Source organism: Melanotaenia boesemani, chromosome 22 (genome assembly GCF_017639745.1).
Source record: "Melanotaenia boesemani isolate fMelBoe1 chromosome 22, fMelBoe1.pri, whole genome shotgun sequence".
NCBI lineage: Eukaryota > Metazoa > Chordata > Actinopteri > Atheriniformes > Melanotaeniidae > Melanotaenia > Melanotaenia boesemani.
Window position 1 is genome coordinate 13,788,335 of NC_055703.1, and position 27,444 is coordinate 13,815,778.

Consider the following 27,444-nt stretch of genomic DNA (forward strand, 5'->3'; position numbering starts at 1 on the left):
CAAAACTGCTCAAACATCAGAAAAAGAACAAGCAGCATCTGTGACCTGTGCTTCTCAAATATTAGACGGCAGTGAAGAGAATCCAGATGATGAGGGTGAAGATGGCTTGCCAAGCACTTCAAGAGCAGATTCTCAGGACAGCATGATGGAAATAAAAGAGATCACTGGTGAAGTGCAGATGTCTCCAAGCCCTACAGATAAAGCATCTAATGCTTCAGAACACTCCAGCAAGTCAAACAATTCAAAAACATCCCACACTTGTCATTGTGGAGTATCTTTGGGTCCAGAGGATGAAACAGGACAAATCAAAATGCAAGCTGAAGAAATTGAGATACAAAGAGATCAATCAAGTGCCATGTCTGTCAAGTCAAATGCCTCTTGCAGATCAAACAAATCTGAAGAGACACAAAAAAACAGATGCAAGGTTGAAGAAGGGAGCAGATCCAAAAGTGCCACATCGGTTCATTCAAATGCCTCGACTAAATCCAAATCTAATATTTTAGATGTTACAGCTGAAGGAGTACAAATGGATGATGAAACACAGGAAAGGCCATCTAGCAGCACACCTGTGAAATCTTCCAAATGTGAAACATCCATGAAGTCTGGCACACCATTTGAAGAACAAAAGTCAGAAGAGCATATGGAAGTTGAAAGAGCATTAAGTTCTATGTCATCTAAATCCAAAATCTCTATTAAATCAAGAGTGTCTTCTGTTCAAAGTGAAAACCAAGCTGTGGAGAATTTAGAGCAGAGGACACCCAGTGCCATGTCAGCCATATCAACTGTATCTGCTGAATTAAAAAATATAACATCTGAGGTATCTGAGGAGGAGACAAATCAAAACTCAGATGAAGAAGGTGAGAATGAAACTGAACCTAGAGAACAAAGTTCAACATCAGAGAAGTCCAGAACTTCTGAACCTGCACCTAAAGAAAACTCAGAGGACAATCAAGCTGAAATTAAAGAGGGTGAAAGAACACCAAGTGTGATGTCTGTCAGGTCTGTCAAGTCAAATGCTTCTGTAGCGTCTATGAAGTCAACAGGCCAAGAAGAAGCAATTGTGAGAGCACCTAGTGCTTCATCTGCTAAATCTAATGTATCTGCAATATCTAGAAAATCAAAGAGCCCCAAGCCTCATGCAAGAGAATGTGCTGACATCTCAGACAATGTAAATACTGAAGATGAGACTGAACAGAGATCTCAAAGCACACTGTCAGTCAAATCAGCAAAGTCTGGGAAGTCAAATACATCTGTGAAGTCTAGCAAATCTAAAGCATCTCAAATTCCTGATGATGAAAATAGCGTCAATATTGACTGTGGAGGTAACGGAGAGCAAAGTGATGAAAGAGAAAGTTGCAATGATGAAGGCAAGAAAACACCAGATACTTCTGAAGCAAGGTCATCCAGTGCCATGTCAGTAAAATCTGCAAAGTCAAACACCTCAGCTGCATCTGCAAAATCAAAAGCTTCTCAAGGTGTCCCAAAACTTGATGATGATATTTGTGATGAGCCAGATAAAGAGAATAATACAGAACATGAAGAAGAGAGGGGAGCCAGTGCAATGTCAGTAAAATCAGCACATTCAAATGTGTCAGCCAGATCAATGCAGTCAAACGCTTCAGCCAAATCTAATCTGTCAAAGCTGAATGATACTACAGCTGAAGAAAATGCTGCAAGTCACACTGAGCATGAAGAAAGACCTCCGAGCAATATGTCAGCTGCATCTGCTAAATCCTCTAAGTCAAACACTTCAGCTAACATGAAATCAGCTTTCCCTGAAATCTGTGGTAATGCTTCTGAAGAAATTTTCACAGAAGGAGCAACTGAAAGGAGATCAGGAAGCTCAATGTCGGTACAGTCAGATATCTCCACAAGATCAAATAAGTCAAACTGTTCTGCTCATGTTCCTGCAGATGAAGGCTCTGACGTCCTCCCTGAAAATGAAAAAGACGAGGAAGAAAAAACTGAAAACAGAGCACCAAATGGCACGTCAACCAAATCAGCTGAGTCTCATGCAGAGAGAGCACCAAGTGCTCTGTCAGCTAAATCAACAAAATCACATGCTTCAGCAAAATCAGCCAAATCTAATACTTCTGAAGTTTGTGCAGCCAGCAGTCCTGATGACATAAACAATGAGGAAGAAACTCCAAAGAGGGCAGAGAGTGCACTGTCAGCCAAAACTGAAAAATCTGTAAAATCTACAAAATCTAAAAGTGATGGTCCAGCAGAGGGCAACATATCTGATGACGAGGAACAAGTGGGGAGAGCTCCAAGTAATATGTCTGTCAGATCAGAGAAGTCAACAAAGTCAAATGTTTCAAAAACGTCTAAGAGATCAGAAGTTTCTGAAGTTTGTTTGGAGAATGAGATGGACAATCCTGTGGAAAGAATTGTTGAAGGAGAGAGTGAAGGGACAACAAGACCAATGTCAGCCCAGTCTTTTGGGTCAAATGTATCTGTACGATCAAAAAAATCAAAATGTTCCACTGATGCTCAAATTAAAGAAAGCTCAGACAACTCTGATGAAGATAATGACAAACAATCAAATACAGAAAGAGCTCCGAGCAGCATGTCAGCCAGATCAGACCTGTCACATGTTTCTGAGAGATCCGTAAAGTCCACAGAGAGAGCAACAAGTGCTTTATCAGCAAAATCAGCAAAGTCACATGCCTCGACAAAATCAGTCAAATCAAATGTTTCTGATGTTCAGTCTGGAAAATCTCCTGTTCCTTCTGATGTGGTGGATGGTGAGGAAGGAACTCAAGAGAGAGCACAAAGTGCGCTGTCAGCCAAAAGTGCAAAGTCAACTCATTCTGTAAAATCTACTAAGTCCAAAGGACAGGATGGTCCAGCAGAGGAGAACATATCTGATAATGGGGAACATGTGGACAGAGCTCCAAGTAATTTGTCAGTCAAATCAGGAAAGTCAACAAAATCAAATGTTTCAACAACATCCAAGAGATCCAAAGAGGTTTGCTTGGAAGATGCAGTAAACAATCCTGTGGAAAGAATTGTTGAAGGAGAGAGTGAAGATTCATCTATGAGACCTGTGTCTGCTCAGTCTGTTCACTCAAATGTTTCTGTAAGATCAAATAAGTCAAAATGCTCCATTGGTGAAGCTCCAGTGGAAGAAGGTTCAAAAGCCACTAATGAAGTAAATGACACAGAGCAAGCTGAGGAAAGACCACAAAGCAGCATGTCAACCCAATCAGTCCAGTCAGGAGTCTCAGAAATATCAATAAAGTCTGCAGAGAGACCACAAAGTGGTTTGTCAGCTAAATCAGCAGAGTCACATTTTTCAGCAAAAACAGTCCAATCAAATGTTTCCCAAATGTCTTCAGGCAAAATTCCAGATGAAAGCAATAATGAGGAAACTCAAGAGAGACCACTGAGTGCTCTGTCAGTCAAAACTGAAAAGTCAACTCATTCTGTAAAATCGACTAAGTCCAAAGGACGAGATGATCCAGCAGAGGAGAACATATCTGATAATGAGGAACATTCGGAGAGAGCTCCAAGTAATTTCTCAGTCAGATCAGGCAAATCAAATGCTTCAACTAGATCTAAGAGATCAAAGGCTTCTGAAGTATGCTGTGAGGATGGGGTAGACAATTCTGAAAAAAGAAATGTTGAAGGAGAGAGTGAAGGGAGAACCATGTCAGCCCAGTCAGTTAGGTCAAATGTATCTGCAAGATCAAATAAATCAAAATGTTCCACACATGCTCCAGCTGAAGAAAGCTCAGACAACTCCGATGTAGAAAATGACAAAGATTTAAAGGCAGAAAGAGCACCAAGCAGCATGTCAGGCAAATCAGGCAAATCTCGTGTCTCAGAAATATCTGTAAAGTCCACACAGAGAGCACCAAGTGCTTTGTCCGATAAATCAGCAAAATCAAATGTTTCAGCAAAGTCAGTGAAATCAAATGCTTCTGAAGTTCAGTCAAGAAAAATCCCTGCTCTTCCTGATGAGGTAAACAGTGAGGATGAGGTTAAAGAGAGGACACACAGTGCAATGTCAGCCAGATCTACTAAGTCAGCGATTTCTGCTAAATCTACAGAGTCAGCAACACCAGAATGCCCAGCAGAAGAAAACACAGCAGATTGCAAGGAACAGGGAGAAAGAACTCCAAGCAATCTATCAGTCAGATCAGGAAAATCATCAAGATCAAACGTTTCTAAAACATCTAAAAGGTCAAAAGTTTATGAGGTTCCTTTTGAGGGCAATCCTGAGGTAAAAACTGTTGAAGGGATGGAGGGTGAGGGCAGGGCAAGTAGGTCAGTATCACCCCACTCAGTTAAGTCACACAGCTCTGCTGATGCACAACTTAAAGAAAGCTCTGAGATCACAGAAGAAAAAAATAAAGAGCAATGTGATGAAAGAGCACCAAGCAGCATGTCAACCAAATCCGTCCAGTCACATGTTTCTGTGAGATCTACAAACTCTGCAGAAAGAGCACCCAGTGCTTTGTCAGCTAAATCAAATGCTTCAACAAAATCCGGCAAGACAAAGATTTCTGATGTTCACGCGTGTCCAAATGTGAAAACTCTTGAAGAAGATGGTCCAGATGAAACTCAAGAGAGAGCACAGAGTGCACTGGCAGCCAAATCTGCAAAGTCAGCTCAATCTGCAAAATCTAAGGGACATGATGGTCCAACAGAAGAAAATATATCTGATCATGAAGACTGCGCTCCAAGCAATATGTCTGCCAAATCAGGAAAATCAGAAAGGTCAAATGTGTCTACAGTATCAAAGAAATCAAATGCTTCTGCGGTTCCTTGTGAGCTCAATGAAGAAACAGTAAATGATGAGGAACTTCAGGAAGACTCTGAAACCAGATCAGAAAGTTCAATGTCAATCTATTCAGCCAAGTCAAATACATCTGCAAGATCAAACAGGTCAAATTGCTCAAATGATGTTCCACTTGAAGGAAAAATCACAAGGCCAATGTCAAACACTTCAGTGACATCTACAAAATCACATGGCAGTAGAGTTCCCTCTGATTGTAACTCTCCAGATGGGGGGAACAATGATGAAGCAACTCAGGGAAGAGCAGAGAGCGCAGTGTCTGCAAAGTCAACTATTTCTGCTAAATCAAATAAGTCAAAAACCTCAGCTGCTGCAGAAAAGGAAAGTGCTTATGATTCTGATCATGTGGAAAGACCTGCCAGTATTTTGTCAATCAAATCAGCAAAGTCAAATTTTTCTGAAACATCTACGAAATCAAAACTTTCTAAAAGCCCCCCTGAACATGGTCCTGAAACTGTTGATGGAGATGATGATGGGAGAATGAGCTCTTTGTCAACTCAGACGATCAAGTCAAACATTTCAGCAAGATCAAAAAAATCCAAATTCTCTGATGCTGCAGCGGGAGATAGTTTTGAAAGTCCCAATGAGGATCATGAAGAAGAGCAAACTGAGGAGAGACCTGCAAGCTGCACGTCAAACAAATCAGGCCAGTCTCATGTTTCTGAAAGATCCATAAAGTCTCAAACTGCTGGTGTTGTGGATGAACAGGAGAATGCTACAGAGATAGCACCTAGTGGTTTGTCAACTAAATCAGCTAAATCCTTGTCTGCTAAATCCACACAGTCAGCCAAGTCTGTAAAATCAAACAGGTCAAAAGACTGTGATGTGCCAGCTGATGAATTTGTTGCAGAAAATAATGCTGAAGAGAGAGCAGCAAGTGCTACTTCAAACAAGTCTGCAAAGTCAAACACCTCAACACGAAGCACCAAAGAAAACACAGAGAGAGTACCAAGTTGCACGTCAGTAAAATCAAAGGATTCAACAGTATCTGCAAAAGCCTCCCAGGATTTTGCTGGTGAAAATTCTGAAGAAGAAACTGAAGAGTGTACAAGACCACGTGAGGCTCCTTCAGAAGACAACAATGCAAATGAAAAAGAAAATGCACAAAGACCACCGAGCACCTTGTCAGCAAAATCTGCTAGATCTGCCAAATCGACACAGTCAAGCACTTCTGCAAAATCCAGTAAGTCAAAAGCTTTTCATACTCCAACTGATGAAAATCATGAGGAAAACATGAACAGAGCCCCAAGTGGTACCTCCATTAAATCCAGTAAGTCAGGGAATTCAAACAAATCCAAAGTGTCTGAGATTTCTCCTGAAAGTGGTGCCAAGGTTACTGAGAAAAACTCTGAACAGGACACTAACAGAAGAGCCTTAAGTTCAATGTCAGCCAACTCAGTGAAGTCAAGTGTGACATCAGTATCTACTAAATCTAAAGCTTCACATGCTTCCCAAAGATCAGGAAAATCCAAAGGTTTTGAGCAGACAGCTGAGGGAAAAGATCAAACAGAGAGGACAGTAAGTGCTTTGTCAGAGAAGTCAAACACTTCAACAAGAACTGAACAATCAGAGAGATCAGAAATCACCGCAAGTGAAAGGGTTGGCTGTGAAGAAGAAATCGATGATAGAGTACACAGTGCTGTATCAATCACATCAGCAAAATCCAATCATTCAACAAAATCAAGCAAATTATTAGCTCCTGAAATAACTACTGCACAAAGTTCTGACCATTTTCATAGTGGAAATGTTGAAGAAAAATCTGAGAGAACACAGAGTTCCATGTCAGCAAGATCAAATATGTCAGGAAGATCTAAAAAATCTAAAGTATCTGAAGTTCCAGCTGATGAAAATGTTAATGAAATGGAGAAGAGAAATCTTAGTCCTGTGTCAGCAACATCAAATCGATCTGACGTCCCTGCTGTGACAGTTGAGGAAAGTGACGACAGATCCCCTACAGCCATGTCATCAAAGTCCAAAGTGTCAGGACGTTCAAAAAAGTCAACAACAGCTGAGATTCAAGGAGAGAAAAGTGAAGCAAAGTCACAAAGTTCTTTAAGCGTGCACTCACATCTGTCTACTAAATCTAAAAAATCCAAAGTTACCATTGATGCTTCTTCTGTGGAAAGAAAAAGCATTTCTCCAGAAAACACAAAAGAAGCTGTGAATGCAACAGAAGCGGATGCATCTAGTTTGCATGAGGAAGATATACATAATACAAGTGATAAGAGTTGTAAGACCAACGCGTCAAGAGGGAAGGCCACAGGAGATACAGCAGCACGCGCTATTGTAAATTCTGCAAGTTCTCATAGTGCAAAACCATCAAAAACAAATAAACATCCAGTCCTTAGTCACACAGAATCAAATGAAAGTGATCTGTCACAAACATTGTCCAGTTCAGACATCAAAGAAATTTGTGAGACTCCAGCATCTGGAGAATCAAAATCAAATAAGTCAAGGAAAATAGCAAATGGTCAGCTGGAAGCCACAGAAACTTTGGGAAGCGCCACTGATAAGAGTGATAAAAGCAGTAAATGCAGACTCAAGAACAAGGATCCCAGTGACTTTGAACTGGTCCCATCTATTCTCCCCAACGCCTCTCCTACTGAGGTTGTAAATGAGTGGTTAAAAACGATTCCAGCAGATGGTAATACATATGACATGGATGAACTAAATGAAAACTGTGATGGACAGACAAATTGTTCAGCAGCAGAGGATACTGATAAAGTGAAGGACCATGAGAAAAATGACGAGTCTGCAGATGATAATTTAAAAGACTCAAATGAAGGAGATGAGACAAATGTTGATGCCAATAATGAATGCCAAATGAATACAGAGGAACCTAATGATGATAACACCTGTACTCAGAGGGATGATGGCTCAAAAATATTTAACTCCTCCATACAAGTGATGAGAGTACTTTTAAATCCAAAGCTCGACAGATGCAACAGTTTACCTGAAATCTCTCCCGTGTATGGACGTAAGTTAAGCACTTCAGCTAAAGGTCTTTTGGATTGCCTTGTGAAGTTGCAGTTAATCGACCGTGATCCTAAAAATGCAGATGAAAGGGATGCAAGATACCAAGAACTTATGAGCATTCTTCAGTCCCTTTGGCTTTATGATCCCCCGGACAACAAAAATGTGCAAAAGAAAAATGATAACCATTCTGTTGATGAAGAGTGCAATCACACCTCATCTTCTGGTGTGGATGTCAACAGTGGCTCCACGGGCTCTGGGAAGAGTAGTGATGGGGTCAAATGTAGTAATGATGTAAATGGGGATGTGTGCTCACCTTCAGACAATGCAGGCGTGCTAAGGACAGTGCACACAGAAACTGAGGCAGATGCTGAGTGGCAATCTAACAAAGAAGAAGCCAAACAAGAAGAAGACAACCCAGAAACAGATGAAACAGTTAGAAGCAATGATAGTCCAAGAGAACCACCAGAAACACCATCATCCTCAGACAAGAGTTCAGGAGACTCCAGCTGCAATGGCCAAAAATGTCCAGAGGAAGCTGAAACAGAATGCCAAGAAGACACCACTTCTCAGAGCCCTGTCCTCAATCAAAGAGCACATTTAGCCAAAACCATAACTCAAGATCCTGATCCTGTTTGGGTCTTAACCTTATTAACCAAATTAGAAAAACAGTTCATGACACATTATATTAATGCAATGAAAGAGTTCAAAGTTCGTTGGAACTTAGGAGATAATGAGCAGCTCGACATGATGATAAATGAACTTCGAGCTGAGGTTCACAAAAAAATCCAAGCAAGCATAGACAGGGAGCTCAGGAAAATCCAAGGTCAAACTGGTCTCCCAAGACCTCCCAAGGAAGCAATGTCCCAAGCCTCAACAACACAAACAGAGGCAAGAAGACGGAGGGTAAAGGTCATGCTCCAGGAATCAGTTGATTCACAAGCAGAAAAAAGTGACGATTCAGCTACTGGGACATCTTTCAGTGACCAGCGTGGTGAAAACATTGATGAAAACTGTCCATGTGAAACATGCTTAAAGACAAAAATGACTCCAGGCCCACCGCTTCCTGCAGAAGCTAGGAATACAACACCAAATGTTATGAACTATGACCTAAAGAGGATTCTGCTGATGAAGACAGGTGTTTGTGCTAATGCAGAATTGATGGTTGACTGTGCATCTTACTTTGAAAATGACAACGAAAGAAAAACAGCAGAAACACTTGTAGAAAAAGTTATTTTTACAGCAGTAAAAGAAGTTGAAGGTAATAAAGTACACCAAGGAACTGAAGATGCCTCTGCATTTGCTGCTGATGAAAAGGAAGAGGATGATGTGGTTAAGGAAGCTGAGCGAGAGGCTGACGAGGAGACAGTAAAAGTCTTTCCTGTAGATAGCAATGAGGAAATAAGCAAAACCGAAGATGACAGAGCAGAAAGTGAGAGTGCAGCCACAGATGCAGCTGAAGAAAAGATAGCAGAAACTGAAAGTGCTTCAGAAGAAGAAACAGAGGATGGAGTCACACATGGTGAACAAATTAAATCCAAAGTAGGGTTGGAGATAGAAGACAAGTCAGGAGATTCACAAGAAACAGAGTCTGAGGATGAAAATGAAGCAGAACAGATAGCTATTGTTGCATCAGATGAACACCAGTCTGATAAAGAAGAGGTTTTGGAACTAGGAGATGTTGATGAAAAAGAGGAGGTAACTTCCAGCAGTGCAGATAATATTGAAGAGGAAGTGAGAGACACCCTGCATGATGCAACTGCAGCAGATGATGCAGTGCCACACAAAGAAAAAGAAGCAAATCATGTTGACACTGCTGCAGTTGACACTGCTGTCACAAGTGAAGATAAATCTGAGGAGGAGGAAGCTGAAAGCAGTGCTTCTGAAGATGAAGATGTTGCTGTGAAGATTCATGTGGCAACTGCAGCTGAAGATGAATCTGATAAAGAGGCAGCTGAAGCTGAGAGGAGTGATAGCATCTCAAATGAAGATGAACTCCTAGAGGTGGCTTCTGAAGCAGCCAGTGAACATGATGAAAAAACAGCACGAGAGACCATCACAGCACCCACAAGTGAACATGTATCTGAGGAAGATGAGGTTCTAGAGAAGGCTGCTTTAGTAGTCCTAACTGATCATGAATCTGAAAGTGAGGCAGCTGGGGAAGCAGGGAGGGCTGATGATGAAGATGAGACCAGTGGTGCCAGTGAAGAAGATTCTGCAGAAGATTTAAATGGCACCACTAATGAAGATGAAACTGCAGATGAGAAGGATGCCACAACTCCTGAACAATCAAGTGAAGTAGCTGAAGAAGCAACTGAAGATAAACTCTCCGTAGAGAAAGAGAGTGACGTTGCAAGTGAAAATGAACTTAATAAAGACGCTGAAGCTAAAATGACCACTGCCGATGATGAAAAAACAAAAGAAACCACTATGGCAGACATGAGTGAAGATGCATCTGACAAAGAAGAGGCTGTGGAAGATAAAATAACAAGTGATGAAGAGGCAGTTTCTCATATTGGTGCAGATGAGTCCTTAGATGAAAACAACACGGCCACTGTTGATGATTCATCAGAAGAACATGCTGAAATAGCAACAACCGAAGATGAGGTGGCGGTGGAAAAACAAACTTTGACTGATGAAGACAAATCAAAGGATGATATTGATGATGATGAAACTACTGCAGAAGATACAGCTGTGGCAGCCTCAACTGATCATGATTCTGACAATGGTGAAGCTGTGGAAACAGGGCAGGTTGATGCAGGAGAAGATACTGGTGCTGGAAGTGAATCTGACTCTGCAGAAGATCTCAAAGGGGCCTGTGAAGCAACTACAGGCAAAGATGAAAATGCAGCAGCAGAGACCACCATTGCAACCATTAGTGAACAGGATTCTGAGAAAGACATTGCTGAGGAAGATGAAAACGTTGATGAAGAGGAGCTTCCTGCCATCAGTGCAGATGAGGCTGCAGAAGAAAACAGTGATACACCAACAGCTGAAGCATCGTCAGAAGAAGCAGATGAAGCAGCAACAACAGAAGATGAGACAGCTGTGGATAAGGAGTTCACTATCACAGGAGAAGATGAATCAGAGGATGATGCTGCTGAAGATGATGAAGCTGCAGCAGCAGAGGCCACTAGTGAGCAAGAATCTGAGAAAGATGTAGCTGAGGAAGGTGAAAATGTTGATGATGAAGAGACACTTCCTGCCATTAGTGCAGATGAGTCTGCAAAAGAAAACAGAGATGCACTCACAGCTGGAGACTCATTTGAGGAAGAAGATGAAGCAGCAACAACTGAAGATGAGACAGCTGTGGATAATGAGATTACTGTCACAGCAGAAGATAAATCAAAGGATGAGACTGCTGAAGATGAAACTGCAGCAGATGAGACTGAAAATGAGGAAGCTGCAGAAGGAGGGACAGTTGATGATGAAGAAGAGACTGGTGCTGCCAGTGAAGATGGCTCTGGACAAGATATTGATCCCACCACAAATGTGGATGAACCTGCAGAAGAGATTGATGCTGTAAACGGTGAAGTCTCAAACAAACAAGCTGACAAAGATACAGAAGATGAGCAGGCTGTAGAAAAGGAAGATAATTCAATCACAGCTGAAGATGAAACTGAAGATGAAACCACCATGGCAACTACAAGCGAACAAGAATCTGAAAAAGATGAGGCTGAAAAAGAAGAAGTTCATGATGAAGAACAACTTGCAAAGGCAAGAAACAAAGATAATCTTTCAGTCATCAGTGAAGCTGAGGAGCATAGTGACAAAGAAAACACGGATGCAGCCACATCTGAACATGAATCTGACAAAGATGCGGCTGCAGAAACCACCAGTGTAAGAGAGTCTGACTCAGAAGATGAAACTGATGGTGTCAAAGCTGCTGGAGAAGCCGCTGTGGATGAAGAGGAAGATGTGGATGAAGGTTCTGCAAGCAGTGAGGATGACTCAGCAGAAAGCATGGATGCCTCTACAAATGATGAAACGTCAGCTACAGAAAAGGAAGAGGAAATCACCACGGTTTATAGTGGATCAAATGAAAAAGAGTTGGAGGAAACAACAGATGGAGAAGAGTTAGATAACTGTGATGATACAGAAGATGATCCTGGGTCTACAAGAGAAGAAAGCTCTAAACCTGTGACTGAGAAGGAATCAGAGGAAGAAAACTCTGAAACAGATGAGAACGAATCTATAAACAATGCAAGAACAGATGCAAATGAAACTACAGGACAAGAAGATACATCAAAAGTTACCAGTGATGATGAATCAGGAGAAGATTCAGTAGTCAAGCCTGAAAATGAGGCTGCAGATGAGAATGAGACTCTGAGTGTGGCTGACCACATTGATGTGGTTTCAACTGAAGAGCCAGATGAGGCAGAACCATCTGAAAATAAAGCAGAAAGTGAAGATAATAAATCTCAAAATGAAGAATTAGTAGAGGCTGAAACACCTGCGGAGGAATCTGAAAGGGAAGAATCTATTGAAAATGAAAGTGGAAAGGAATCTGAATCAAAATATGAAGATTGCACAGAGGATGCCACGAGAGGAGATGAGACTAAAGATCATGAAACTGCTGAGGAAGAGTCATCAGACACTAAAATGGTAGAGAGTGAGATTACAAAAAGTGATGGTGAAAGCGAAACTGGAGCTGAGAGTACATGTGCAGGTCACACTGAAAGGGAAGAATCTACAGAACATGTAGGTGATGAATCTACACAAGATGAGGTACAGCAACTTAGAAAAGAAGGTGAAAAAGTGGATGATGATGCGTGTGACTCAGAGAGTAATCCTGATAATGCCTCTGACTTGACTGAAGAGCACAAAGAGAGTGATATGATCCCAAATGCAAGCTGTGATAATGATAAAGACAATGCTGAGGTTTCTGAAAAAGGAGGTGAAGAAACTGAGACACTTAATGAAGACTGGGGTGGAAACCAGGGAGATTCAGCTGATGGAGAAGATGAAGCAGAGGAAGACTCAGATGATCCAGAAGAAGAAACTGATGATGGTCAGAAGCCTTTTGCTACAGGCAAGGAAGATAGGCAAGGCACATCTAACAGTGCAGCCAAGGAAACACTGCTCATACCAGTAGATACTTTAATAAAAGAGAGTGCTGAATCCGAGGACGGAGCGTATGCTGATGTTGAAGATTCTGAAACTGAAATCAACATCCAAGATGAAGTTAACAAGCCTTGAGTCAAAGAATTTGAAAAGGCTGCCAAAGACTGGAATAAAGCATGAGACTGAGATGCAATAGTAAAATCATAAGAGACCTTTCAGAAGAAGCCTTTTAACACCTGCAGAAAGAGGAGAGCACTCAGACTGATTTAGATTACTTTTATTTTTCTAGTACTGTATTATTAGTTTCAGGTAAACAAGCACAAAAACATTACATGCACTTTGCTCCAGCATTTCTAATGCTAAGACCTGCACGACTGCTCATACACATGTGTGAGAAAAGAAACTTTAATACTTGAATGTATATACTGTACGTAGCCATATGAAGTATTTGATGCACATTACCTACAATAATTCAAAGCCACAGACAGAACATGGCATTAATAAACTATATAAACTATAGATTCTATATAATCTGTAACTGTATGACTTATAAATGGCACACAAGCACAGACATTGTAGTTTTTCCTGAAATTGCTGCAGTGCATTTACACGATTGTTGCTGCTCAACATTTTTTTCTTTATTATAGTATTAAGAATATATATGATCATATTTCAGTGTTACAAAGACTTCGGGTTATATCAAAATAATACAAAGTTATATATTTTTCTAGATCATATATATGATATATCTCTTTTGGAAATCCAGAAAACACTGGTAATATTCATTTTGAATGTTTATTGTACTATTGACCAGGATCAGCGCTGTTAATAGCAGTACTTAGTGCTGTCCTAAAACATAACTGGCTGTTGATTAACATCAGTGTGAACATCCTCCCAAATCCATCAGCAAAACACATTGTAGCAGACAAACATCTCTGTAGCAGAAGTCAGAGCTGGGTTTTATATATTATGACATGCTGTCATTTTGTTCTGTGTTTTAGACCATTCAGCTGTGTTTCCCAGTCAGAAAATCCATCATTCTCTGAGATACAGAGTGCTGCTTTTGCTGAATGTACTGCACATATTGTCTCTATGAATAAAATATATCTAAAGTCATCCTTGTCATCCTTTTTTATCCTGAAGCCATGATTGATTCTTGGGTAGTACTGAATTTTGAATGTTTTTTTTTAAATTAGTGCTTCATTATAATAAGGAAAGACACACGTACCAAACTAGACTCATAATGAATATAAATATTAAAAAAAAAGCCACATAGCCATAAATATTCCCAGTTATAATATAAAAGAATTGAAAATGTAATATATTGAAAAGAAAAAAAAAAAATCTAAGAATTAAGTTTATTTCTAATGACATGCTACTTTGACAACATCACATGCACAGCTACTTAACATATTGCCACAGCAACATATATTATTATTCGTCGTTGTTAGAAAGGTGTTGCATGGTGTCGCAGCCCAACCTGAGCCCTATTAGGAAATGCTGATGGATGTGCCCCTCTCAGACTTTCCCTTTACTGTCTCCTGTGGTCATGTGACATACATAATTGGTGCCACTCTGCGAGTGTTCAAAGGCAGGCCATTCTTCCCAGATTTCCTCACGGAAATGAGAGCAGCATCCAGTCTCTGCAGCCTCAGCAACATGATCTATCTATCTATCTATCTATCTATCTATCTATCTATCTATCTATCTATCTATCTATCTATCTATCTATCTATCTATCTATCTATCTATCTATCTATCTATCTATCTATCTATCTATCTATCTATCTATCTATCTATCTATCTATCTATCTATCTATCTATCTATCTATCTATCTATCTATCTATCTATCTATCTATCTATCTATCTATCTATCTATCTATCTTCAGCTATTTGGGGGAAATAGTGAGGAATGAGCAGGAAAAATAGGTTCAAAATGAAGAAGAAAGAATGGTAGAGAGACCAGGAGGGTCAGAGTTAAAGAGGGCCTGAGAGATGTTACACAATAAAATGACATGTTTTCAGTAACAGGCTACAGGTGATATAAGGTCAGATATGTAGAGATTTACAAATGGACCCAACTTATTTAATCAGAAATTCTGATAAAAATTAAATATGATGCAAATCATATTATAAAGAAACAGAGAAACTCCGTTAGATCACTCTACATATTTAGATATATCAAAATGCAAAGATGATCATCAGATCAGTCAAGTTGTCATCAGTATTCAGAATCAGTACTAGATTTGAATGTTTGTAAGAGTTTATTTGCTGTCTTCACTGATGATATGACATGATAGCCATCCTGTACTGTAATTTCATTTCATCCTCTAGTCTTAAACTTGTAAAGGCTAGTTATGTTAGCACTTATGTTTCCCATATCAGCATGAAAGTATAACTTTTGTAAACATAATGTAACTTTGCTAACAGAGGCAGAAATCTGATAAGATGTATCAAATAATAAAACCATCTGCATCACTTTATAAATGCATTATAACAGTAACATACATCTAAATGAAAGTTTTTAAACATATTTCAGAAAAAATCCTGCAGAAGTGTTTGACTTGTTGAGATTAATTTAATCCTCAAAACTTATGGAAAAGCAATGTTTTAGAGGAAGCACCTGCTCACTAGCTGTTGGCAGTAATTTCCACAGTAAACACTGGAAGATTGAGGAACGTCATCCGGAGCACAATAATAAGGGGCTTTCCCGCAGCCATGTTTACCTCGGAGCAACTTGCCTCTGGAACAGCTGCAGGGACCTGCTTCCAACTACTGACAGCAGATTAGTCTGTCTCTTTAACTAAAGAAAATGTGGCATCTTTTCAGATTTTTTTTTTTTTTTTGTGCATTAAATTGACTTTAAAATACAGGAATCAGGAAATTCCATAAACACTTCAAAACAGCTGCTACACCTGTGCTTAAGCAGGGCATCTTTTATTGTTTCTAGAAGATATTTTATCTCTTTGAAGAAGCCTTGTAGATGAGCTAAAGAGGCCTTTCAGAGAGGTGAAACATTCAAGAACTAAAAAAAGAAGTCAAATTGCTTTTATTGAAGCTCTTAGGAAAACTTGTGCTTGTTTTCTTCAATGCTGCCAATCTAATACAAGAAAATAGCAAGCAAAGCTCTTCTAAAATGTGTGCTCTTCCTGAAGGAACAGCAGCAGTGTGTGTTTGATACATCGGGGAGCTCAATTGTTCCTCACTTATTGACAATCACTTTGTCTTTTTATGGCAAATATAGGAGACCTTTTGCAACTTCATGTGTGACAGAGGATAGAAATGTTTCCCACACAGACAGGAAGTCGAAGAGGGGCCTCTTGTGATGCAGAGGGAGATCAAAATTGAGGGAAGCGTGTGTGTGTGCTTCTGTGTGCATGTATACGTGTGTGTTAGCAGAGAGTGTGAAATAAATCAAGGCTTTGATAAACCTTAAAACAAACTGACTGCAAACTGACTTCAAATACATAGTTTTACACAGCTTCATGCACATGAACACAATTATAAAACACATATGAGCACACATGCAGACATTTTCAGTCAAATCCAGAGCATGCTCACATTAATAATGGGAACTGAAAGCAGCTATTGGCAGCGTGTATGCTGTTGGCACAGAGGTGGACAGAACTACATAACCAGAGGAGACCCACGCTCCCTTTCTTTCCCACTGTTGTTCAGGTTATCCTGTGGGGCCACTTATGACCCTTCTGCAGGCAGGATGCAATGTCTGGGGACCCCAACAGAGCTGTACACAAGCATCCGCCAAGCCCTGGGAAGAAAACAAGGGCTGATGGAAAACCAGAAGAAAGGAGTATAAAGAGAAACAGCAGTTAGCAACCAGGACGCACTCAATAACACTCGCCATGCACCTGCAGCCTGTGTGTGTGTTTGTGTGTAAAAGTGTGCATGGTGAAGTGAGGTTGTTCCATCAGAGAACTACAGCACAGCACAGTCCCCACACACAGCACAGGTGGTCCAAACAAAAACCTGTGAAGTGTTGCCCAGAGAGTAATATCCCCATGCTGTGTGTTGTATAAAGCCCCCCCATAGGAAACTAACACTTCCGGTGCTGCAAGATTTATTGTTCCCTGCACTTACAGGTTACAGTATACAGTGAATGATATCTTCCTTACAAGGTTCTTTGATTAATTCTTCAAAACATTCTGCAGTAATTTAGCAGAGAAAAGCTGAAATGAAATGGTCATAATTACTGCCAGGTAACTCAAGGACACGCTGTTTTCTCACTTGCTGAAGAAGAGGGGTGAATTCCCTCCTCAGTGCATTGTGAGGTGAGAAAAAGGAAAGAGCTGGTTAACTGTGTTGCATGGTGTGGAAAACCAAAGCATTGTTATACTTTGATAGATTGACCACACACTAGCGTTTAGTTCTGCCCTCCCCCGAAAAATGTGACTGACTTTGCATCTGTATTCACATCTGCACACTGGCCTCTTTGCACCACAAACAGGCACAAAAGCTATTCACAATGAAAATCCCCAAATGTCCAACACACACTGAGTCACCTCTATGTACGAGGTCACGGTGAGGGTTATTTATTAATAGAAACGGAAGGAATTTGGGGGAACTTGATGAAGGGGACTTGAAATGGACGGACCTTTAGGATGGTCATGAATGAAAACATGACATTTACACCCTCTAGTGTCAGAACTGAGGAACACCAGAAAGCAATAAATAATGCTGTAAAAACTCAATCTTGACTAAACGTTTAATGGAGCTTAATAGTGCTTTGCAGTGACAGAGGCTATTTTATTTAGTACATGTAAACACAATGTGCTGAACATAGAAGAGAAAGTATGAGGAAACAAACAAGGGATAAAAACATGAATAAAAAGACAAAAATAAGCATCAGCATTTAGAATGACCTATAGCAATGATAACAACACACATAAAGAAACTAAACAGGGAAATGCATAACACATTTACAGTTATTAAAAATGGGATTGGATGTAGTTTTGAATGTAGACTCAGATGTAATGAAGTTTAGATCAACAGGAAATATATTCCAGAGACATGAACTACAGTCTTCATTATTACCTGAACGTACCCTCAGCAAACTTGGTTTTAAATCTGGGACCACCTATGAGACCTGCATCTGATGACCAGATGTTCTGGATATCTCAGAATTAGCTTTATTCAAGTTAAAGTAATAAATTAAGTAAAAAGTAATGAATAAAACAGATTTTTTTTTTATAGTGATGTCATTAATATACAGCTATATTAACCTATTTTTTTGCTTTCAGGCTTTATCCTTGTACAGGTGCAATTTCCAGTTTTGCTCAGTTAGTAAAACTGAAGATTTTACTTGCGTCTAATCCCTCTTGTGGTGAATGTTGTTTTACAGTAGAGGGTATGTATGTCATGTTTTGTTGAGTTGCAAAGATAAATACCGAGATAAACAGCAGAGACCACCACAGGAACTGAGAAGAAAGTCATGTAAACCGTATTGCTTTACTCCTCCACACTCACCATCAACACCAAGGCCCACACAAACAAACAGACTCTTAATGTGCACATTACAATACAGCACAATCACCTTTCTATTGCAGATGTAATGAGATGAAAAGATTAAAGAAATTACTGATCAGCACTTCTTTTTGAATGACTTTCTGACTTTTGTTTAACAGCAGGTGAGCTTTGTTTCAGTTTGTAAGATTATCTGTCACAAAGGTTAGTGAGAGTAAAACTAGTACGAAATAAACAAACACACGGTCACTTGTTTCCAGTAAACTTGAGCATGCTATGGTCCCCACAGTGACGTCTGGTTTTTAGTGTGTGAGAGAGAAAAAAAAGAGTGAGCGCAGTGGTGAGAGAGAAACTTTCCAAACCATAGTGAGTGTGTGAGTGACACACTAACAGATACGCTGTCTGTTTTCACAGAGGAAGCCAAAGACATTTTACATCTAGGCTGCTTTCTGAAGACACAAGCAGGAAACAAACTAAAGGTATTTATGCTCTGTATGGTAATCTGAAAATTATTATTACATTGTAATATGATATAATATGTGATGTAAACAATCTGAACATCACAAGAAATTACTTCAACAGTCAGATGCAGCTAGGCCTTATAAGTGAAACTAATTACGCATATGTGATATTTACAATTTATAAAGAGACAGATTATTGAAGCAGAAAATTAATTTATAACAATAATTCAAACAGCTAAAATGATAAAATAATGTTGATGGCTGAAGAAAATACAAATTATCATGTCAGTATAACTAATAATTTAGATAAGAAAGATAAAATCTTTGTATGAGCGGGAAAAAATATAAATGTGTCTATCAAGGCAAGAAAGGGTACTAATACTTCTTTCAAATATCTCTTTTTATATGACAAGACATTGCGTATACTTTTTGCATACTTTATTTAAATGTTGTCATTACCCAGTAGTGATGTGACCATCATAATCTCACAGCCAGTTTTATAAGGCATCATTTCAAACTGAAATACAAAAGCTCTTACTTATTCATGTATAATATTAAATAAGCCTTGGCAAGTGTTTCCATTACAGCGCCCACACATGCACAACAAGCCGGCTCAAAAAGTCACTAAATGGACTCTAAAAACTTGTGTGAAGTCTCTGAAAGGCTGATAGGGTCGGACATAAGCGTTACTATTCCGACTTATTTGCATAGACAGCCATAAACTTTAACTTCCGTGATAAACAGTAAACTTTTTCAGCTACCAATCTGTCCAGTACTGGAAAGAAGAGATCGGTTTAAACTATTTCTATAACTGCTTTACTTGTTCATTTCCAGCACGACATTTTGAAAATTCTTCAATCAAAAGTATCAAATGTTTAGTTTAAAACTTTTAACCCAATTTGATATTAAACTGATAAAAAAAAAAAAAAACCAGTAGCATGCGAGTTCTCTCACAAATACTAAGAACTATTTGCTCATTTCTGCATAATTTCCGTTTTCATCAGCTAATTTTAGCATTTTATTTCATCTTTATTTTAACTGATAAGAGTGGTAGCATGAAAAACAACATGGTTTCCACTTCCTCAGTTTGTTTCTTTGGGGTATTTGACACTGAAATGTAATGACTGATTAAATTCAAGTAATTTAGCTCATTTAAATATGTTTGATCTGTTTTTTATTTTCAGGCATGAAGTCAGAGGCCAGGGCCTGCACTGGGAGGAGCTGTGAATGAAAACGGCTAAAAGTAAAGCTCATCGTCTTTATCAGGTAACAGCGAAGAATCTTAGCATTACCATAACGTGGGTGGTGGTATGATGGAGTTAAACATGTATTCTAATGTTATTTTAGGTATATAATGACAGTTAATTTTATGCTTTGCACAAACAGGATGGGCTGCACTTGCAGTGGACAAAATAAATTAAATGATGAAGGTTTCAAAGGAAAACACAACTCTGGGGCATCTAACTCATCAAATCATATAGTAAGTATTCTAAAAGGAAATTTATCTTAGTAATTAAGAGAAAAGAGTTTTTTTTGTCTTTAGTATATTAAACTACAGGAAAAACTTTTTTTTGCTTGCATTTCAGGGACAAAGTGGAAATACTAATTCAGGTAATGATAATTTTAAGACCATTTGCATGTGACTAACTTTCTAATGGAAAACAGCAGCCTGCATTATGCAGTCAACAAGACATTAGCAGTAGGACGAAATACATTTTCTGATTGAAATCTCAACTGAATTTCCTATGTTCTCTTCTGGGGATAAGATAAGCTTACAAATACACGAAAGTAATTTTAATGTAGCGACAGTGTCAAAGTAGGGTGCTATGTGCTCAGAGAAGAAATGTAAGGAAATTCTAGCCCATAAATGGATATTAAGGAGTAATGTGTAACTTTTTAAAAGAGCGTATTCTCTTAATTCAGTTCTTTTAACATCTTTGCTCTTCACATAACTTCAGAGGACTCCCTGTTTGTGGCACAGCATGATTTCAAAGCAACCAACGACAGTGATCTGTCTTTCAAAAAGGGAGACAAACTCAAAGTTTTGCAAGAGTAAGCATCATCCTGATCACGGCAATAGTGAAATTGCTTATAGCCTTTATCCAAGGTGAGCAAAATGATCTGACATGTTTTTCTTGCCTTGTAGAAGAGGAGAATGGTGGCTAGCCGTATCGCTGGTCACTGGAAAAGAGGGCTTCATACCATCAAATTATGTAGCCAGAGCAGATACACTGGAAGTGGAGAAGTAAGAAGCATCAAACAAAGAGCACATATGAAATCATTTCAACCACAGAGTAATCTGCATGTTTACAATTGTGTTTTCAAATATTTATATGGAGTGTGTTTTGTCCTTTCTTCTGCAGATGGTTTTTCAAAGAATTGAGTAGGAGGGAGACTGAACGAATGCTTTTAGCCCCTGAAAATAAACCAGGCACATTTCTAGTTCGAGAAAGTGAGACCTGTAAAGGTAAAAGGCTCAGAAATTAAGCAACATGCTCAAAAACAAGTGTCCAATTTCAAACAATGAATAATGACTATGTATAACCGTATTTATTCTGCCTTAGGGTCCTACTCGCTGTCAATCAGAGATCATGATCGTGAACAGGGAGATGTAGTTAAACACTACAAGATCCGCTGTCTTGACAAAGGTGGTTATTACATCTCCCCCTCCAACTCGTTCCCATCCCTGCAGGAACTGGTCAAATACTACACCCGTAAGTATTAAACAGAAAGAAATGCATGTGTTTTATTTTTCACTTTAAGGTTGTTTTGATTTAAAAATGAACAGATCTATAGTTTTAATATCTTTCATAATCAATATTTATTGATCATATAATTATTAGCTGATATGGAGTCTAGCTCGGTTCACTGCTGTCAGTGTCGAGATACTGTATCTCTCTTAAGTGCGAATAAAATGGAGAAGTTCGACCCTTGTGATATTTTCTGCATTTCCTGTGTGAAAGGAGTGAATCTTTCCACCCTGATAAAACCATAAGATAAAAGGCCAAATATATGGCATGCATGCAAGCAAGCACAAATTTGCTATTAAAATCACTAATGGAAACAAGAACTGTGTTGTTTCAGAAGCTAAATTTATCGCAATTTCAAAGAGAGAAAGGGAAAAGGTTTGTTTAATTTGAATGCACTTTGTTTGGGTGTAGGCACAGCAGATGGGTTGTGTCAGCGGTTGTACGGTCCTTGCAAGCCAAAGGCTCCTCAGGAGCCATGGGCTCACGATGAATGGGAGATTCCTAGAGAGACATTGAAAATGGTTAAGAAACTCGGGGCTGGGCAGTTTGGAGAAGTGTGGATGGGTAAGAGAAAGCTACATCTAGTGCTTGCAGACATCGTGTAAACCAAGATAATGTAGTGAAATAAATATTTTGTTTAAATCCCTACTGCAGGTTACTACAAAAACACCCAGAAGGTTGCTATTAAGACCTTAAAGGAGGGAACGATGGAGCCTGAGGCCTTCCTTCAGGAAGCAAACCTGATGAAGCAGTTGAAGCATGGTCGACTGGTACGACTCCACGCTGTGGTCACTAAGGAGCCCATTCTCATTGTGACTGAATTCATGATCAATGGTAAGCAGAAGCAGGAGAGGGCGTTGTTAGTGGGTGATGCATCTTAACCACTAAAGGTTGATACAATGCATACATCAGGAATTTATTTCCAAATGCATATCATACATGATTTCTAATTATTCTAACATGTTTTAAATTTAGAAGTGAAGTAAAAATATCCCAGCAGCCCAAATTAAACCCATGCTCATTACTGTCAAAATTACAATTTAATTAAAGTACAAATTCCAAACAAATCACTAGTATTTAAATCCTAATAGGGATGCTGCTCTATGCAGGTCTTTGTCATCTAGTAGGCAATTTATTCCTAATGATTAGTAAACTGATTTAATATATGATGTCCACTGGAAAGGAACTAAACCAACCAAAAATGCTAAATCACGTCTTGTGCTTAAAGAATTGGTGGAATGAGAAGTAATGTACTTTACTTATTAATTAGTGTATGTGTCCAACATTCCCCCTGCTGGTAAATAAATCTTAAATGGTATTTTTAGAGCTCTTTTCTGATTTCAGTTCAATTTTCCGCATTAAAAGTTGTTCTTCTGATTAAGTGACCACCTGCTTTGGCATGGTTTACTGGTTATAAACATGGCAACGACTCTTGTTGCTTATAGAAATTGAAGGACAGAGGGGGCAATGTTCTAAATTTGAGGGGCCTACTGTCAAATGGGAAGAGCCTTTCTAGTGGTTGCTGTTAATACGTAGAAGACGGATTGAAATACAGAGACAACTCTTACCAAGCCAGCTACCTTCTACAGGTGTTGCACTAATGTATCACGGTTCTGACCCATGTGGTCCACAAGTGTGCTGAAAGAGGATGGAAAACAGAGTCAATGCTTTAATTTCAATAATAAGCAAAAAATTATGTTATAGAAAGATTTTGTAATATCGGAACATATAATTAACGGTTGTGATTCAATTATAATTACACATATAATGCAAACAGACGTCAACAGAAAATATGTCATTGTAGTCATTGTCATCCTCAATATAATCATTACATCATCGTTTAAGGAAATAGATAAATAAATAACAAATCCCTAGCTTGATTAAAACCAGTGGCAAATAACAAAAGTTTGAAAACAACTGACTTACAACAGCGTAGGTATGACACGGCCTTCAGGTTTTCTGGTAGTTTGTTCCAGATATAATAATAATAATAAAACTAAATGCAACTTCTCCATATATAGTTTTAAGTCTTGGCATGGAAAACAAACTTGACCCTGATGATTTTAGAAGTCTTCGTGGCTGGTATGGTGTCAGCAAATCAGACGAATGATTTGGCCCAGAGCCATTCAAGTTCTTGTTCAGCGGCATCAAAATTTTAAAACGATTTCTTGGTTGCATACAGCAACATTAAATGTAAATCCTCAAAAATGGCCATAACCAACAAACACATTTATCATAGATATCATAGTTATTTTCTAATTAATCTTTCGTATATATTTAATGTGTCTTCTGATGTGCGGCACCTTCAGTTGTGTCATCTGTCTAACTTACAGTCTTACAGAGATATCAAATTCATCATAACAAGCAAGAATATCTGAGAGGATGGACTCAGAAAGCAGATTAATTGTCTGCTGATTATTGATTAACTAGTACTAACTATAAAACAGTTTTACAAACCATTTTAGATTTGATCAAGTGGTCATTTATGAACTTATAAAAAGTGGCATTCACCAGCTGTATTAAACGACAATATGTATGACATTATCTACAGATGGGCCAAACTCACTCTAAGAGAACATCCTTTTAAAACAAGCTCTCCTTAAATATATATATATATATATATATATATATATATATATATATATATATATATATATATATGTATATACTGAAATGGGCTTTGAGAAATTGCCATACTTAAACATTTTAGAAGCAATGATTACAATCTTGTTCTTTCATTGATATGACAGTCTAACTGCACCATGAAAGCTTTAGTTATACAGTAATGAAATGCAATGATCATAAATGGAAATTTCAATGAAACAATAGATTGACCTTCAAAATGCTGCCTTTTTCTGACAGAAATATGTGTCTTTTTTATCTCTTATAGGATGCCTTCTTGATTTCTTAAAAACAGATGAAGGGAAAAAGCTCAAGATGAATAAGCTGATTGACATGTCAGCTCAGGTGGGAAACAATTTCTATAGCATGATCTTAGACACGCATCTTGTACATTTTCCTCACAATAAAAAGCCATACCAAGGGACTGAAAAGATTAATCTAAGATAATTAGCTGAATGTCAGACCCTTTTTCTTCTTCTCGCTTCTTTATTTTTTATCTCTGCTCTTTCTGCCTTTGACAGTGTGACATTAGCATTTAGCTTGTTCACAGATTTTTGCTTCTGTCAAAACAAAAGTAGAAGGATTCATGCAGACCTCAAAATCTATTTATACACTTTAAGTGATGTACAGTAAAACTTTGAACATTTCATGGTACGCAGTATGGAATCAGCCATAATGTGACTACCCATGGAAACTTTCAGCAAGGGCTGTGTGGTTTCTGTGGCAGGGGCTTTGCTCATCTGGCTTGAAAGCCTCACCCTGCGTCAATTATTAACATCCGGACAGGAAGTCGTGCTATTTTTTCCATCCACACTGAGCTCCCCCAGAACTCTTTGCCCCTCTGAAATACTTTCAACTTCCTGATAGTTGGCACATCCTGTTTAACCCCCCTTACAGCCATTACCCTTCATGCTAACACAAGTATTCAGACTTATGTTTATACACATATTGCAGCAACATTACTAGGAAAAACAGGCTCTTACTGTGTACAAAATTTAATTCCAGTATCAAGTGTTCTGTAAAACTTAAGTGCACCATATCTCGTTAAACATCAATAAATAAAATTTGCATTTGAGCTAACAGTGCTCATGTTGTGTCCACTCTTTTTCTCTTTGTCACAGATAGCTGAAGGCATGGCTTACATTGAAAAGAAGAATTACATCCACCGTGACCTGCGTGCAGCTAATATACTGGTTAATGAAACACTGCACTGCAAGATAGCAGACTTTGGCCTGGCCAGAATCATTGAGTCTGAATACACAGCTCATGAAGGTGAAGTATTTTGCTATTATATGACTGACATATATAAAAAAGAAAATAATGCTAATAATAGAAATTGTTTTAGAACAATCTATTTTTTCTTTAGAAGATTAGCAACATATTGGTGGTGGGATCAAAAACCTACTTGCGTTATAGATGCATGATTTATCAATGATTTAACAGCTAACAACATATAAATAAATAAATAAATAAATAATCTTCATTCCATATTTGGTTAGTTTTAAATAAAGAAAAAAAGAGATCATGTTTAGGCTATAAAACAAGAGAAACTCCCTGACAACCACGTTGGCTCCTTCCAAGGACTCATAGTGTGACCAGATATTAATTGGCTAATACAGACATTTTATGTCATAGGAAAAGTTTAAATCACACTGATTACTCTTTTATCTGGAAAGTAACTTCTTTTATCTTTTGACTGAGCTAATTTTGTTTAGCACAAAGATTTTGAATATGACAAATAAAGTGAGCTGTGTGCACATGAACTTGTGTTATTGCAACCATCAAGTTTCCTTCCAGTCCTTCTCACCCTCTTTTTGATAACTAGGTGCTAAATTTCCCATTAAATGGACAGCTCCAGAAGCCATTAATTTTGGCACATTCAGCATTAAATCAGATGTCTGGTCTTTTGGGATCCTGTTGACGGAAATAGTGACCTATGGAAGAATACCATACCCAGGTACAGGCAATGAGAAATAATTACTCTCTACATTACATGAATTGCATATAAAATGTAACTATATAAATGCTGTTTTTCAGCTGAAATTTTTTTTGAAAGAACTACCACTGATAATGTTTTTAAAAAGTCCAATTGGCCTTTTCTTTTCCCTGATCAGGAATGACAAATCCAGAGGTGATCAGGTGCCTAGACAGGTCGTACAGGATGCCATCGCCGGACGGCTGTCCTGAAGAACTTTACAAAATCATGATGATTTGCTGGAAACAGAAGCCTGAGGATCGGCCGACTTTTGAATTTCTCCAAAACACTCTCAATGACTTCTTCATCGCCACGGAGGGGCAATATGAGATGCAGCCATAAGTTACTAAACATAAGGGAAATGTTTCTCGCAGATCATCTGAATGCAGCAAGGCAAGAAATGTCAGACTTGAACTGGCAGAGGATCAAGCAATGATCTGTATGACAGATTGAAAAGATTCTTTGAACTACTGAGGTGGAATTTACACTTTCACAGTTTTTTTTAACCCTCCCTGAGTGAATGTATAAAGTATTTAAGGCTTTGTGTCTACAGCGGAAATGAGCATCTGAAATATTTTGAAGTCAGAAACTGACTGTGCTTTGGCTAATGTTGCCTCCTATTCTTGACTGAAGCCATGGATTGTAAGGAGGCATCACTTGGACTAATTGATCATGGCTGAAAGGACAAATTCAGCCTATGCCTGATGTAAAGCAGTGGACCTGGGGAAGTCAGCACATGTGAAGAAGGATATTAAACCCTTGTATGGTACAGAAATACTGAGATTACATGCACAATACTTGGCACTTTTTATTTCTTCACTCATTCAGCAGGTTTATTATGTTGAAAGAAAAGATCTTGTTAAAGACATATAGTCATGTACTTCTGTAAAAATAAAATATCAGATTATTTAGAAATTTGGCTTATTCTTGTATTTCATGCCAAGTCATAAAAGCTCATTTGGTTCTCAAAGAAATTAAATTAGTCCTTTGACAGGCCTCTGCCCAATAGATTTCTTTTCAAAAGCTTTCAAACAGAAAGAAGGATGTGCACACACAGGATGCCCCCACAGAAAGATAAAAGCCACGCATGCGTACTTTTGCATCTGCTTATGTACCACATGGGCCGCTTTGACTAATTTAAGTTTCAATCATGTTAAAATAAAGGTAAACACAGGAAAATGAAAAAGGATGACGAATAAAGAAGCCATGGCAACACTAAAATGTTTTTATGAAGATGTATTTTAATGCTGAAAATGAGAGTCTAATGTTGTTATCTACAGGAAACCTTTAATAGTAACTAATTGTTGTAAACT

General features: G+C 38.6%; 1 protein-coding gene across 1 annotated transcript; it reads left to right on the plus strand.

The window, feature by feature from the left end:
* The first annotated feature begins 18,670 nt into the window (after positions 1–18,670).
* On the plus strand, positions 18,671–27,046 carry blk (BLK proto-oncogene, Src family tyrosine kinase). The gene is made up of 14 exons (XM_041976642.1): positions 18,671–18,802; positions 19,969–20,050; positions 20,171–20,264; positions 20,371–20,395; positions 20,743–20,836; positions 20,931–21,029; positions 21,148–21,251; positions 21,349–21,498; positions 21,946–22,098; positions 22,189–22,368; positions 24,425–24,501; positions 25,278–25,428; positions 25,982–26,113; positions 26,271–27,046. Exons 3-14 carry the CDS (start codon positions 20,172–20,174, stop codon positions 26,471–26,473), a joined length of 1,461 nt encoding a protein of 486 aa, XP_041832576.1. The 5' UTR covers positions 18,671–18,802; positions 19,969–20,050; position 20,171; the 3' UTR covers positions 26,474–27,046.
* The last annotated feature ends 398 nt before the right edge of the window (positions 27,047–27,444 follow it).

What these genes read in the sequence shown, in the direction of transcription:
- blk (XM_041976642.1), top strand. Translation starts at nt 20,172, where the DNA reads ATGGGCTGCACTTGCAGTGGACAAAATAAATTAAATGATGAAGGTTTC. An exon ending in ACTGGTCAAATACTACACCC is followed by an intron (nt 21,499 to 21,945) that starts GTAAGTATTAAA and finishes GTTTGGGTGTAG; the next exon opens with GCACAGCAGATGGGTTGTGT. An exon ending in TGGAAGAATACCATACCCAG is followed by an intron (nt 26,114 to 26,270) that starts GTACAGGCAATG and finishes TTCCCTGATCAG; the next exon opens with GAATGACAAATCCAGAGGTG.